Source organism: Genypterus blacodes, unplaced genomic scaffold (genome assembly GCF_046128005.1).
Source record: "Genypterus blacodes isolate CSIRO-AG114 ecotype Tasmania unplaced genomic scaffold, CSIRO-AGI_Gbla_v1 ptg000027l_1, whole genome shotgun sequence".
Lineage (NCBI taxonomy): Eukaryota > Metazoa > Chordata > Actinopteri > Ophidiiformes > Ophidiidae > Genypterus > Genypterus blacodes.
This window is the reverse complement of record NW_027466840.1, coordinates 466504-483311: the sequence shown is the minus strand read 5'-3', so window position 1 is coordinate 483311 and position 16808 is coordinate 466504. Positions and strand designations below refer to the sequence as shown.

Genomic DNA, 16808 nt, shown 5'->3' with positions numbered 1-16808 from the left:
GGAATAAAGAAAGGATGGGTATTTTAGATCGCCCTAATCAGTTTTTCCTGTTTAATTGGAAAATGCTTGCGGTAAATAAAAAGTGATATTTGAACAGCTGGGTGAAGTGTAATTTCCCATCAGCCTAATGTGTTTGTGAGCCATCCACAATTTGTAAACATTAATAACAATAAATTGAGTTAGTTGAGTGCCTTGGAGGACTGCATGCATGATGTGTATTCAGATCACAGGCCCATTCTAAATGATAATTTCATAGCCATTTTCAACACATTAATAATAATAGCAAATCAAATGGTAATTATCATAAGGCTGTTTCTGGATTAGGTGTGACAACAAGCGGTTTTGTCACCCGCACCTGAGTCCTCTGTCATTTTACACTTGTATTCCCTTCCATTACGACGGAGGTAATGCATTTATTATTTGGCATCCGCAGTGATGCATCGGTGGGTATTAGCTGTGATCCCACACTTTTCCCTCAACAACTGAATCAAGATATCACTGTGATAGGATTTGTCTTTATGGAAAGGAGCACCGATCAGTGATGATCAATATGCTGGTGCCCTCGCGAACAGCACGCCCTTGTTTTGACAGTGAAGCCAACTTCCTTGTTCTTTTCCGTGGTGTTCTATTGATTTTCATGAGCACAGCACTGACAGCCAAAAAAAGAATGCAAATCTGGCTTCTCATCAATTGCTTAAAAACACAAAAATCTGGAACATTGAATGTAGCTCCACTGTAGGGAGTTTGTCTATTGAGAGCTCTTTTTCTCCTCTCCTAGCTTCTTTTCTTTTACATCATCAGCATTCATGGTTTCCTGCTATATCCTCCTGGTTTGGCTCCTTCTCCCTTTAGGTTCCTCCGCTCATTGGCGCGTTCGCTCCCCTTATACATGACTTTAGCCTGGATCTACTCTGTGGCCATGATCATTAAGGGCATTGTCCATGAAAAAGAGGCGAGGCTCAAAGAGACGGTGAAGATCATGGGCTTGAGAACTGCGATCTACTGGCTAAGCTGGGCGGTGTCCAGCGTGCTGCCTCTAGCCCTCAGCGCTGTGTTCCTTACCCTAATGCTAAAGGTGATTTCACCATGATTCAACAGTGATTTAGGGAGGACCCTGCGCTTGTTTTGTAGAGTTTGGGCATTCAAGTATTAGGAATTAATGTGGCAAGTTGGACATTGCATTAAATTTCACCATTATTCTGGTACATTGAGTGCCTCTTTGCAATAGACGCCAACATTAAGTTGTAATGTGGAAGTTGTATTTATTCCAAACCCTTCAAATAAGAGAAGGGTCCTCCTACAAAGTACAAGAGTAAATGAACATAAATCAAATGATTAACCTTGTGTTTGATGGTGTATGATAATTTTTATATAGCAGGCATTTTTAACCCTTTAGAACAAAATTTTCTCTGCCCATCCATCCAATTTTCAAATTAAAATTAGAAAATGGGATGGGTTATGATCATATAAGGTTATAATCATCAAATTCTTCTTCTTAATCTGTTTAGAATTTACTTTTAATTCTGCACCAGGCTGTCTACAGCCCAGATGTCATGACTTCACATTTCTGTGTCTCACGTCTTTCATTTCTGCGACAGTATGGAAAGGTGCTGCAGTACAGCGATCCATCCGTCGTCTTCGTCTTCCTGCTGGTGTTCTGCATGGCCACCATCACGCAGTGCTTCTTCATAAGCGTCTTCTTTTCTAAGGCAAACCTAGCATCCGCATGTGGCGGCCTCATCTACTTTGTCCTCTACCTGCCGCATGTCCTTTGCTATGCCTGGAGGGACGTCATGGGTTACGGGGCCAAGGTTGCCGTGGTAAGTCCGTCTTTAGCTCTGACATGGTTTTTATATCTCCCCTAGTTATCTGTTTGATTGCTGTCATACACTAGGGCCAATTGTGTCTCAGGTACTGTCTATACGGTGGCATTTGTATTTCCTTTCCAGATTTCACATTCTACTTTGTGTGAATCAAGGGCACTAATCTCCTTTGTCAGTTTTGCATTACCCATTTCCTGTTCTTTTTAAATGAATCTACGTGTGATTTCATGGTCACTGGTTATTATGAAAGGAAGTAAATCCAGTCCCACTCTAAATAAGATCAACGACAGCCTTGCCGTTATTGTACCTCCACAACTCTCTTGATAATGAGGTGTGAAGTGCCCACTGATATTAAAATTCCAATAGGGCAGCATATCTTACCGTCGGGTTAGTAGTACATACAGTTGATATGCAGTGGTTTCTTATCTATTTTTTACATTTGTTTTGACTGTGTTTACCTTCGACAACATTGCAACATTTAGAGCCAAACAATGTCAATCGACAGAAGCAGAACTACTGACACATTTACATAGAATGTGAGAGTAGACAGACACACTGAGGAAGTTAGGGATGTTATTGTACCCTCTACAGGGAAAGAGATAAATAGTACACCATTGCTCAACTTTCAGTGTAGCCTTTCTGCATGACCTTTACGGTGCCGCTGCTATCATTTGTCCTCGTGCTGTCCTTTCTGCAGACAAAGACACACAGTATCTTTAATCTTCATTGCCATGCATGTGAGTGCGTCTTGCCCCCACGAGTTTGGAGCGGGTCATGTTTTCTTGTTTATCAAATAGAAATGGGTAGTGGCAGTCAATAATAAATTCCATTGGGATCTGACATTGCTCACTTCTTTTTTCATGTATCATGTTCAGATACTGTAGCACACCTTGCTTTGTTGCCGCCAAGTGTCGCCAACCTACTAGCTCAATTCAGTTGGAGAAAGTCGTTGAGACTTGCAGTTAAAAACTTACAATCATTAAATTTTTCTGTGTAGAATAATGGCATCTGAATACTAATAATCTATGTATATTTCCCACAGAAAGTACCATGGGGTGTCTCCTCAGCAGTAGGATTTTTCTCCCCTGCTCCCAACTTTAGACAGATAGCCCTCTAGGTCTCTAATTAGCATAAGCAATGTTCCTCTGACCAAAGCACTATCCAGTTCATCCCTGCACTTTATCCGAGATGTGCGTATGTGTAGAGTTTTCACCTTTTCTGAGCTTAGATGAAACTACATCGTGCCAAGGCATACAAATTCCCTCCTGCGTTGTCCCTGATAATGAAGTCTTTAATCCCAGTAGACTTTCAAAAGATCACCTGAAAAGTTTTTGATGGCAGGTGCGTGCCAAAAGAAGGCCGCAGACAGGATTCTAGACAACCAAATGACCAAACACACTCATGAGCTGACAACCTACTGAAATTATCACAGGGTATTGGACTCGAGTTCCAAATTTGCCGACTTGAAACCCGACTTAAAATGATGTACTTTTGACATTGATATCACACACTTTGCTTTTGACTTTGGACAAACTCTTCCCCAAACCATATATTGATAATTGAAATGTGTGTATTTAATAACATTATTTATTCATTCATTTTATTCAAAAAGCATCCACAAATTTTGTAAGGTACACTAATTATCGAAGATTGAAGCAAATTCTGAGTTGGGCTCATGATTTACCTGTCTGAACTTGAATTGGGATGTGCAAAACCTGGTCCCACCTCTAAAAAACGCATTTAATCGTGAAATATAGTGGAGCACAAAGTCTCCCAAAATGGAAATACTCGAGCACAATAGAAGACCTCAGGCTGTTTGTCTCTCTTGTGATTCTTCTCTATCTGACCAGTTTCGCGCTGCTGAAGACCGAGCTGCAACCCTAAGCACTCTCCTTCTCTCGGCACTCATTGTCTGCGGCCGACTGAAGGGTAGCTGAATTTGCGGCGTTGACATGTTTTCAATGGACACGGTTGTTTTGTGTGCCTCCTGACTTTGTGCCCTTTTCTCAAAGCCAAAAGAAGTGGCTCCTGTCGTTTTGTCAGCCTTTCAGACAGGGTCAAGGATGGGTGCCCACCAGCCATGCTGTCACCCCGCTTCCCCTGACTGACTGCTGATTGTTTGGCAGGAGATGGGCACCGGAGGACAACATTAAGAAGTTGCTTCTTGTATTAATGACCAGAGTAGAGTTTGGGCGGTTTAGTGTAGTGGAGTTGAAAGAGTATCCAAGGCGGCTTGCCTCCAAAGCGTCAGTAAGTGCCTGTGGCATCTGCCCGAGTTAAAATGCTGCGAGCAAATGAGGCGTGATAAAACAGCTGGCAGGCAACATGGCAACGTTGAGTGATAGGCCATGGCAGATGATGTCTCATGGGCAAAAGCGTCATTTGCAATTTCCTACTGTATGAAGAGGCCAACTGATCTCAGCTTTCAAGCACACATAGTTTCTGTTTGTGTTTTCAGGTTAAGGATTGTAATTGAAATGTCGTTTGTAAGTTTCCACAGTGGCTACCCAACAATTAAAGCAACAGTTCTTCCTTTCACAACAATTTGATGGAATGAGCCGTAATGGGTTTAGCTAAATCAATATGTTCTCTGTTACTTCCAGCCAACTAATCAAACTCTTAATTCCAGAGTTTACTGTCGTGCGTGGCCTTCGGCTACGGCTGTGAGAACTTCTCCAAGTATGAGGAGCAAGGTATCGGCATTCAGTGGTCCAACATCAACCAGAGCCCAGAAGAAGGAGAACGCTACACCTTCATGGTCTCCATCAGAATGATGCTTCTGGATTCCTTTATATACCTCCTGCTCACCTTGTACATTGAGAGAGTCTTTCCAGGTATTGCGACTTTGTTTGTTTTGTCAGAAGATATTTATTTGAGAGAAAAGTGGTGATGCCATAACTATAAAGATGGAAAGATTTTAGAATTGATGACGTGCCATTTTGCTTCTTATGTGGCGGCCCTAAGGCTTCTCTCCTAACAGGCTTGTCTTACTTTTTTCATCCACTCTAATTAAAAAAAGACAGAATTTATGTCGTGCTGTCTTGAGGAAACATACACTGTAAAGTACCATATTCCCCCAAGCCAAGCTGCTATTAAAATGTGAATAATGCTCTCCACGCTTGATCACAGGCCAATATGGAATCCCTAGGCCGTGGTACTGTCCTTTCACTGCATCTCGTTGGTGTGGGAGACCATCAAAGAGTGGCGTTGATTTGCCTCTGGACTCCAACATACCTAATGGTAAAATGGCGTCTAATTTTCAATTCTCACCTCTTGCGTGCTGGTTATTATGTGTTTATGAGAGATTCTCAGAAGCTCACCCGTGTAATAGAGAGGACACAATTCTAATAAGGTGTTCGTTAATTGAGATGGGTTGTAAAACAAGTATTAGCACCTTAGTTGTCATATGGGGGGATAATAGAGCTGCGCTTTGAGTCAAGAACTTGTTAAAGGGAAAAAAATCAACAAGATCCAATTAACTCTCAGAGTAGTGAGGTGAGGGGTTGGCTATTGTTGCCTTTTAATGTTCAGCAGTGTTGTTTTCTTTGTCATCTTTTAAGCCTCAATCAGTATGTTTCACCGTGTAAATAAACAAAGTATATTCCCTGCAATAGTGTTGGGTTATTGTAGGAATTTTCTTGGAACTTCTCAAAATATAGTCTGTCTTGTGCTGTGTGGGCGGTGCTTAACCCCACATCTTATATTTTGATTTGGTGTATGGAAATAAATAAAATAATTAAGCTTTCAGGGCAGTTCTGAACCTGTAAGATTTAAAGATGCTTTATTATCAAAAATGTTCAACTATACTAAAATAAGGGGGGTGCTTTTTAGATCAGACCTACTTTATCCAGGCTACAGCAAAGGATTTGAAGTATTTTTTCCATGTTTCGTGTCTTTATATGTATTTATGAAGGCTATCTGGAGAAACCACCACCCAATATGAAGGCAGGCGTCTCCATCCGCAATCTCGTGAAAATCTACAAGACCGGAAAGAAGCTGGCTGTGGACGGACTGAGTGTGGACTTCTATGAGAATCAGATCACATCTTTTCTTGGCCACAATGGAGCTGGAAAAACCACCACAATGTAAGATGTGCTATCAGTCTCGACTCGGCCACTAGGCTCTATGTTAATGTAATTTCCCAGGGTGCAACTAATCTAACTTGTCTACATCGCCAGCTGCATTAAGTCAGTGGTCACCGCTCTCACTGAGGGACATTTATCACACGGGAGTCAGCTGTTGCCTTGATACCCCGAGATATCTAATTATTGTTTAAATATACTGGTGATGTTGGAAGGGTTGAGGATGACATGAAATAAATGAAAGCCACGGGTCCAACAAGAATTGGGGGGGGGGGGGACTGAAACGGAGAAGAATATAAAGACTGAGGGCAGAGGAAGGAGTCCTGTCACCTGAAGGGGATCTCAGTCTTGGCTGCATGTGTGAACCCCCAATAATCACACGCATCACATAATATATCAAATCAGACAAGTACTTGGAGTGAATGGAGATGATACAGGGATGGTCAAGTGTGTTACAGTTGTGCAGTGCCGGTTCTCCGGTGTTTTTTAATGGCAAAATCTCCACTTTATGAAAATCAAATTAGAACATGTTGATGAAGTAGGACATCATGTCTATTAAGAGACACGTTTAAGTGGAACGGGGAATAAAACTAATTGATCATTATGTCCAACCAGCTGCTACTAAGTTCCAAGAATTCCATTTTGCATCTTGGCAGTGTTATATTTTCCACCATGAGGTACGAGTCAGAAGCCAAGGTAGATTGTGATTTTCATGTTTTTGAAATCTGTGTTTGCTTTGTTTCGTTTGTTTTTTCCTGTGAAGGTCAATTCTGACAGGACTTTTCCCGCCCACGTCAGGAACTGCGCTCATCAACGGACACGACATCCGCACCGACATGGACAGCATTCGCAAGTACTTGGGAATGTGCCCGCAGCACAATGTCTTATTCAATGAGTGAGTGCATCAGCCTTCCATCCATATTTGCAATTAGCTATTTTCCTGTAAAAACACCAAATACACAACTCCATGCATACCAAGTTGCTCAGTGTGTCTCTTATGTTTCAGATCAATATATCATAATCTCCGTCTCATCTCTTGTAGGAATTAAATCATCTTTATGCACTCACTGAGTTCAGAAATTCTCCCACTAACATCACTGCTAAGCGTTATTCAAGTTTTATTTCACCTTTGGAGTCTCCTCTATTTCTCTCTGATTAGCTGCGACTCGACACAAGTCCTACATCATAATTATGGCTGAGCACCTGCACCTACGTTCATTAATATTCTTACCACACCGCCATGTGTATAAAACAGTGTTAAAATATTCCTGCAAACATACCGGCAGACATTACAAGGTATGATGTTTTCCTAATCTATTTTTCCTGAATTGTGCAAAGCTGTCTAACATGACACATTAATGTGATTGCGGTTATTCCTGTCTTGTGACATGCCATCATCATGTTCGCCGCCGGGATTGCAATATTGTTTTCATCTCAACAGGCTGACGGTGGAGGAACACATCTACTTTTACGGCAGGCTGAAAGGCTGCAGCAGCGATGATGTGAAAATTGAGATGGACCAGATGATTAAGGATGTTGGTTTACCACACAAGCGGAAGGATCTCGCTAAGAACCTGTCAGGTATGTGTGTGTATGCATACGTGTCCTGACATTTTAGGAGCATGTCTGTCTGCGAGTGACTGAAATTATGCGCGGATCTTAATTTAATAGATAAACATGCAAGTGGGTGTGTGTATATATGTGTGCGCGCGCTTGCATGCACGTGCCTGAGCGTGCATCTGTTGGTACATTTCCCTGGAGAAGGAATATCATCTGTAGATTATCTTTCATCCAATACGAGGCAGAGCTGTTAAATCGTTCCTCCGCTATGGCGTGTGGCTGTCTAGACGCACACATGCGCCGTACCTGTTTGTCACAGGTTGTAATTCACTGTCTGGGGTTGAGGCGCATGAGCGAGTCTTGCTTGATAAATTGCCCCCAGTCACGGCTTTGCTTATGAGGAAAATCACTGAAATATGACTTTCAAGGTTGATCTATGCTGACATTTCCAGTACATTAGCACTACATTGGATGCATTTTGAAGAGCTCACTGAGAATAACCCGAGTAAGGTGTATCCACTTCCCTGCAGTCAATCACTTACCTGCATGCAAAGAAACATTAAGAGGCTCATTGTGACACATTTCTTAGACAACTATTTGCCAATATATCCCTGATAAGCACCAAAAACCTGTGGTTGATAGATGTGATAAGCGGCAAAGGACAGTTTTCCCTGTCATCATTTGTTAAATATTTTCTCTGTCTTTTAGGTGGGATGCAGAGGAAGCTATCAGTGGCCATAGCATTTGTCGGCAGTTCGAAAATCGTGATTTTAGATGAGCCTACAGCCGGAGTGGACCCTTACGCCCGCAGGGGTATCTGGGACCTGCTGCTGAAGTACAAACAAGGTATGAGATCGCTACCGAGACCCCTGGTGCAGCTGAAGGCTTTGAAGTCTCCTATGTTTGTAGAATTGTCCGGAATGTATTACACAGAGTTCATGTTTGATCTGTTTCATGCCGGGAAAGTTTCTTCCAAACTGAACAAGTTAAACTTTGAGCTGACAAGGCTCAAACTTATCGAATACAAGCTCCTTTAAAGGTAATGAACTGCCTCGAGACGCCCTGGGAAGGTTTTTTTTTTCTAAAAGCCTGGCTGTTTGTGACACTCAATTGTGGGTGGAGAGAAATTGATATCATTTGTACTGGAGCAGATAGAAGTCAAGACAAGTGAATCCAAGAAACTTTAATTGACATTGCTATTTAACAGAGTCTTTAACTGTCTGCTACGCAAGTCAGCTTGTCACTCCCTGGCCCCATATACTTTGCAGGTGCCACTGGCTGTGAGCAGGACACAGACATTATAGTAACACGTTCTCTGCGCAGATGTCTAAATGCTTAATGTGCATTGAGTGACATTCCACCCTCGCTGTGTCATTAGCTTCTCTCCCTCTAATCAAGTCCTTTCACTCCAATTGGGAGCCGGAGATAACTCTGTTATAATGAGAACACCCACATTCTGCCTGCTCGAATGAGTCATGTTTTGTGCCTCTCTGGTCGTATTTGCACACAGTGCTGCAGGCAGTCTGTTTGTATGAAAGAGCTGAAGGCTGAAATTGGGCTTAATGTGAGTTACTTCACAGTTAATTAGGTGTGCCGGTTTTCCCATAGACCATTTTACCAGATTGCCCTAGTAGGTGTTGTTTTCATTAAATTCATTTGGGGCTTATTTTGCTGGCAGCTCAGACTCTGAAATTGTAATATTCCCGTGACAAATTTTCTGCCATAAGAATGCTCTGATGACAGATTCTTATCATTTTGGTGAGATTTTAGTTATTCTGAACTTACCAACCGAGCGACAAACCTCTAGGCAGCCTGCCCCACACAGAATACTACAGTAATCATAGATATAAACCAATTTCACTTACCTGTTGTTGTGGCCACGTCTGCATGTGGAGACGAACCCATCAGTCTGTTCGCCGGTCAGTGAGCTCAGTACTGCGGCTCTTTTCCAACCCTGCTTGCAGCTGCACTTAAATCATTGTTTGTCTTCCTGAAGTTTTCACGATAACTATTATAGGCAGAGTTGAGAGGTTATCAACTTTATTCCCAGACACAAAGAGGTTATCAACTTTATTCCCAGATTCACAGAGTTTAATATGTACGTGTTGTGTATATGTGTTGTGTGTGGAACTGTGGAACATCTTTCCTTCTCTCTGGCAGTGGTCCTATTATGGTAAGTTTAGTGCAATGAACTAGAACTAAGTATTTTGACAATAAGCACCATAGCAACAGTAGCAATTTCCCTACCGTAAAAGTCCTGCTGTGTACATTTTTGGCTCAGTGGAATTGGCCTGTAGTATTTTTAGCTACAAGACTATGTGCAGATCAGCACAGACCTGAATTGATTATATAATGCTGTATTTTCCACCATACAGGTTGTAGAACATGGATGTGCAGGACATGCTCTGAGAGGTTAAATGAAACTGCACACATATAGTATGTTTAGACCAAAGGGGGATGTTTCTCAAAATCAATAATATATCTATATAATATTTTGATTTTGTAATGGTTTGCAGGCATTTATTCCTTTGATCCTGAAATCAAAGTTTCCTCTCTCATGTGCCATTAGAGGATAACCATGAAATGTAGAGATTACGTAAAATTATAACAAAATTTGCAAATCCATTACTATTTAATCACCCCCCTAAACTTGTTATGATCAAATGGTTACGACAAATCAACATTTCATCAGATTCACTGCAACCTAGGACCTCTTCTATATACATCAAAACATGTTTCTTCCAATACACAAACATGTAATATTTGTTCAAATGGACAATGCACGTACACTAATCAACTACTCATTTGATGATTTAGACTTTGTAGCAGCCCTTGTATTACCCTTTAGGTTCCAATATTGAGGATGTTTTTGTTTGTAGTTAGTCTGTGGATTTTGCTCTACAACACGAATAACAAAACAACAAAAAAAAGCACATGAATAATGTAGCATAGCACTGAGCAGCAGCATCTGATAAACATATTCAGGGTTAGGGTGGCAGCATATATAAACATATATTTGCCCAACAGATTTTCTGACTGTTAGGCAAAAAGTGACCTTGAGTGTGACATGTGTTGCCAAGAAACTGCATGAGTTAAAAAATGTATTGAGAGTTGAATGAATGCTACATAACAAACTTCTTAGAGAAACCCTTCCAATAGTAGATTCTCAAACTTAAATTGAAAGCTTATTGTAAGTTGGGATGGGTTCCTATAGAATGCATTTATTATCAATTATAATTGATTGCGCTTTTAACCGATACAGTTCCATCCCACAATTCATCTTCCTGCTGTTCTACATAATACGCACCACAGCTTAGTCGACCGCTGTGGAATCCATCTGCATCAGCTTGATTTACAAGGAAGGAAACTGCATAACAGAAAACAGATTTCCGTCCTCACTTTCCTGTATGTGGCAAGAGTTCTACCAATTTACCCTAACGCACCCAACTCCATTTGATATATCACTTAGGGCTGTAATGCACCACAACACAATATAAATCAGAATACCTTTGTGGGCCATCTGCAGTCTAAACACATTTATTTTGCTCCAAACTCATAGATGATGCAGTGAGTTTTTATTATGTTTGCCTTGTAAAACCACAACAACAAATCCACCCCAAAAAATCATCTGCACGAGTTTGAGATCGAAATGGTCAGCGACTGACGGTGGCAGGCGTTCCTTCAAGTTGGGCATTTTGTTGGAAGTTTGCGTGTCAGTTTTGCAAAAGAATCCACAATTCCTTGGCACGGCATATGGCAGCCACGGATGGATTTTGCAGCTCAGCAGGTGTTGGGAGATGGAAGAGTAGGGGGAAACGGAAATGGCTCTATTCTACATTAATGACCTCTGAATGTGTCCTTGTCTCCGAGGATAGAAGTTTAACTAGCTCGGTGCCAAAAAACGCCCCGCTGAGCTCAGTAGGCCGTATGACCTTTTGCAATCAACACCCACAAATTCGGCGAGAAAAGGGTGAAAACTCCACCCACCGCCCACTCACCTGATCCCCTTGCCAGGTTTGGAGATTAACATGCTCGCTGTGTGCTGTGATCCGATAGCTGGCGTTAACATCTTCAAATAAATCCTACAAATCCATCTGAAGTCGACTCTTAATGTGTCAGCGTGGAATGTGGTTTGATCCTGATTTAACCGCCACTGTTTTTGCGGTGTTACTCACATCTCAACAGGTTACTTTTTGTCACTTGATAATAAATGCATCGCTCTAAGTGTTTTCTGCTTTGGGACCGGGCTAAAATCGCTCTGTGCACACGCTGGGATTTCATTACAGATCTAGTGCTTTTTCGGCTTTCTGGGGTATGTGATAATTAGTGTTTGTTATCTGATGCAGCATGATATGAAAAGATTAGACCACCTGTGAATAACCTCATAATGCATGCGGTAATTGTCGTTGCGGTTGTGTTGAGTTTGATGGCTCTGAAATCAAATGGCTCTGAAGACAAAAGGGAGAAATGAAATACAGAGATGAACGGAAAAATTGGCTTAGGTGGCCTTTTAATTTTATTTGTGCCACAGTTTCACACCCACGCACTCCTGTGGAGCTGGCTTTGTTGCCATGTGGACAAGCGTGAGTAGAAAACCACAGTGAAATTGGCAATGAGGAGATAAGTGACGACCATGCAAAGACAGATTGTGATATTGGCTCGATTTGGAGCAGTTTTGATTTGTGACATCTTTTCTTCTCTGGCCGTCTCGCCCAAAACAAACATCGGAATGGAAAAATCCTTTGTTGTTATTTGTGTCCCACCTTTATTTGTAATTGCAGTCACACTGAGACACAAGTTCCATATACCAGCGTTATTGAATTCATTTAAGGTGACATCGATCCAGCTCATGTTTGAGTCTCTCTTCAGGTCGCACCATCATCTTGTCCACGCACCACATGGACGAGGCAGACATCTTGGGGGACCGCATTGCCATCATCTCCCAGGGCAAGATGCGTTGCTGTGGCTCGTCTCTTTTCCTGAAGAAATGTTTCGGCAGCGGCTACTACCTCACGCTGGTCCGAAAAGGGACTCAAATGGTGACAAAGCAACGCAGTGGTATCATCCACAAGCAGGACCCACAGGTATGAGCTCATAGCTTTTTCAGATATGTTGGCTCCTAAACATTTATTATATAAATCTTTAGTCAAGCATGCGTGAGTGTTATATGTTTTCTGTAGCTGCTTTCTGGCCATGCATCCATGTTGATTAAAGCTCCAATCTGCACAGCAGTTTATCCCCTCTACATAAGCTCATGATTGTGCCTACATGTTATTGTCATTATTGTGTAATCATCTACTTGACTGCCTCGATCTTAATTACAACCGATCATTGGTACTTTGATTCCACATTTTGAGCGTTAAAACAAAAAATAGTTTTGGTGTTTATATTTCAAATAAGATTCAACACCACTCTTTGGATCTAATATAAACAGAACCCCCCACACACACACACACAAACACACACACCCCCCAGCTGTCATGCAGTTTTATTCAGGCAATTTACACACTTAGCAGATACTACGGCCCCATATACGCTGCACATTAATATGTCACCTCTGTATCAGGATGCATTATCTGGATAATGACATCTGATGTGATGGACTTGCATTTACATCTTGTTATCTGGACTCGGCCTGCATTGTGAGTCTCAGCTGGTGGGTTGGCAAATTTGATGTCATATTCCCCGAAAACCACCCAACACTTTGAAGCCAGTGATTCCTTATTTGCTACAGGCAAACTAATAACGTTCTAAGTGTTGGCTGTTGTTAAGTTCCAGGTGCAGCCCTCAAAATTATAGCCAACTACAATCCCTGATTCAAAACAACTTTATTGACAAGAGCAAGTGAGAAGACAAGACAGGGTGACATATTCAACTTTCATGTACACCTGGCCAGCTATGACAGTGATTCCTATTCAGTCCACAGAGCCTTGCATCAGCACGAGTGTGAGAATAACAAATCTTGTAACGGGTCATTATCCCATTACCTCCAGATGAAACGAAAATTTGATCATTTCCAGCCATGCATGGCACTGAAATGACCTGTTTTTCTTTTCGTCATAAGAGCTTTATACAGTATGATCCCATTGTAAAGGAAGGAAAATCATCAGGATCATTAATTTAACTTTACAATGGACAAAAAAACAGCAGCTTCCCTCCTCTGACACAACACCAACCTCTCTCAAGTCTATTATTGAACACAGCACTCTCTGTCTTTCTTTTTCTTTTTCTTTCTCTTTCTTTCTTGCTGGCATCCCCCCCATAATGATCTGTGTTTAGTCTCGCCCAGCATGAGAATTGGCAAACGCCTACGTGCTGGATGATACTAATTGCCACTGGGGAGAGGGGTGATTCCCGCGCTCGCTCGCCAACGGTGCTGCATACACACGGGTTTTAATCAATAGGAGCAAATGAACAAGATGCACTGAAGCCAGCAGGGCTCGAGCAATTACTATTAGTCTGCAGGCTCTTTGTGGCGAACGGAGTCATTTGTTTGAAATAAATAAATAAACAGGCAAACACCTTTCTGTTGAGTGTAGATACTCCCTCCTTTACCGAATCACGACTTAATTGGGAATTGAGTTGGCGAATACAGTGGAGAGACTTAAGGTTGAAAAGTTGGACCTAATTCCTCATTCTGATCACAAAATGTATGGTTTTGCAGTTAATTAACCAATTTAACAATGAAACCGAGTTGGATAAAGTTTGACTATCCCAGATTTAATCCTGTATAAACTGAGAATATAAATCAGATTTTCAGTATGCTTGCAAACTCCTTCATGAGTCTTTGCTCAGCCGCATTAAAAAAAAAAAGGGCTGCGTCATGTGTTGGTTTATGCGCATGGTTTTATTCGCAGTGCAGTTAAGTAGAAGCTTATGGGTGGCATCTATTATGCGATTAATGTGAGACAGGAGTTGTCAAGGATGCACTGTTCATCATACTAAGTAGTATGATAAAGCCTTTCTAATCCAATTCTGATTAACAGGAGAGGGACTGTCCTTCCAGGGACGCCAGCCCAGATGACGGCATTGGCAGCCAAAGCTGGAGCAACTCTGATCCCACAGGTAGAACCAATACATAACAGTATAAATGAATCTCTTATACACCAAATTCTGCTTTCAAATATGTATTAGTAGATAAATCATTATCTTCTCCCCGGGATGTCAGTCAAAGCACCTTTTAGGTTTGAATTTAACCATCACACAGCGTCCCTGAAATCACATGAGAGTCTGGGAAGAGTTCCAACAAGTGCAAACAATGTCTATAAACCCACTTGAATTAACATAATCGAAGTGCTTTGAATACAGACTGTTGAACTGTCTGTTTCCTAGAATGCTCCTTTATGTCTTCATTTCCTCTAGAAATAAAGTGTAAAATGCTTTGATGTCTTAGTAATGTGGTAAATACAGGCACTTTAAGGTGTCATAGTTTAGAGTGGGGTTAGCACACCAAATGTTTGCTCCCTTACAGGCTAATATTTGACCACATTTTAGGTCGCCTGGCTTTTGGCATATTAAACACATGTTGTCAAATGACACCAAGGTCTCAATTTGCACTGGGATCAAAGGGCTGTACCAGTTTTTTGTTGTGCCAAAATGCACTTTTTTAATAATGCCCACCAGTTGTTGCTTTTATGGGAACCAATACCATAGAAGTACAGAGTTTAGTTTATGGAAAATAATAACTAAATAAATGTATTAAAGTATGGAAACCACATATACTGTAAACCCTTGTTACACCACATTAATTTTATTTACAACTATTAAACTTTAGCATGTGATAATCCACAAAGGCAGCAACCAACAACCGCAGCTGAAGGTTGAGGTAATACTGGACAATCCTGGTAATACTGAATACTGGTTTGGGTCGATAACTATGTTTTGACCGTGACAACCTTTGTACACAGACCTTCTTTGAATGCTCTAAACCAATTTTGTGACTGAACCTAGTGCATCATGTTGTCTTGTTAGTTGAGCAAGACTGTAGCACATCTGATTGTCAGCAGCCGATGTGAGGCCTGACGTGAGAGGTTCGGTCTCAAGTAGTCCACTTTTCCAGAGATTGGTGGTGTTGACTAGCAGCTGCATGCACAGGGGTTTCACTCCTTTAATAAATAACAGCAGCCTTGCTCCTTCAAATCCAACTCTGAATTTGGAGTCATTTTCTGGAAAGCAGGTAATGTTACAGATGGTTGTCGTGTTGAGAGGGCCTTCATGGTAATAACGCAGGGTAAATAATGCAGGATGTGCTCGCTCTGAACCAGAGCAACTGATCAGCGTCACATTTGTTTTTGTTGTTGGTAAAACAAGTGACAAACGTACATGTACGAAATTCGCATTCCAAATTATCGACGAAACCGGAATTTACCATCAACATAACCGGAATTTACCACCTAAAACCTTTTTGATGTTATCATTGTTAGTTAGGATCATGTAAGCAGAGGTACTGGGAAGATGTCATTAGCAGCAAAATCTCAGGTAGGCTCAAATTTATTATGCGTGAAAATTATATCTCTTGAATCAAACCTGCTTATTGTGTCAGAATGATTACACACACAATGCGAATTTGACAAAGAAATTGCCATAAAAGTAATCATAAATGAACGAGCGACAGCGCATTCCTCTTCATTACCATATGCCAGCACACATGGGAGCCACAGACACACGCGTTCGCACAAATAATTTAGTCTGAAGCATAAAACAGATCCATTTACTTCTTCATAAAGCGCTAAAGCCGTTTGTTGTAACGCTGCAGTGATTATGTACGAGAGGTTCTGAATCAATAATGAATGTGGCGCATGCTGCAACGCCGTCCCTGATTGATTCTCGCACAGACTCTGCGACAGAATGGATGTGGCAGGAGAATTATGTCCCCTGATCTGTTTCAGTGTGTGCAAAGGTCACATCATCAGGTGTCTGATTCCAAAACATACACCAGCGATAGATATCGATATTTTTCCCCCAGCATTTTCCATATGTAATAACAATATATTTTTGGAAAAACTTGGTGGCTTGCCTTTGGAGAGAGTCTTCAAGATTTCTGTCTCCTCTGTGTTTTTGTAAGCTCCTATTTGATGAATATAGTATATAAATGGATATAGTGGTGCAAACTTCCACTTCCTTCGACTTCCTCTGTGAAGTATTTTAATGCAGGGTTATACTGTGAGTGCGGCAAACTGATGGAAAGAAAAAATGGAAAAGACTTCCCCACCTCCGCACCCACTGAATGCAGAAAGTTGCTGGCAGCTGAAGCCGTAGGCAACCAAGCATCCGTAGAACATTAAATCGACAGAATGTTTATCTCATCAACAGAGTTTATTATAGTTTTCAAAATATCTTCATA

The 16808-nt window shown here is 41.4% G+C and overlaps 1 protein-coding gene across 1 annotated transcript in view; it reads left to right on the top strand.

The window, feature by feature from the left end:
• Positions 1-16808, top strand: part of LOC142993131 (phospholipid-transporting ATPase ABCA1) — a 119349-nt gene that overhangs the window by 40380 nt on the left and 62161 nt on the right. The window contains exons 16-24 of the mRNA XM_076143788.1: positions 1599-1820; positions 4453-4657; positions 4953-5063; positions 5737-5908; positions 6669-6800; positions 7347-7486; positions 8174-8311; positions 12335-12549; positions 14452-14530. Coding sequence (XP_075999903.1) covers positions 1599-1820; positions 4453-4657; positions 4953-5063; positions 5737-5908; positions 6669-6800; positions 7347-7486; positions 8174-8311; positions 12335-12549; positions 14452-14530 — 1414 coding nt within the window. The remainder of the gene's footprint in view (positions 1-1598; positions 1821-4452; positions 4658-4952; positions 5064-5736; positions 5909-6668; positions 6801-7346; positions 7487-8173; positions 8312-12334; positions 12550-14451; positions 14531-16808) is intronic.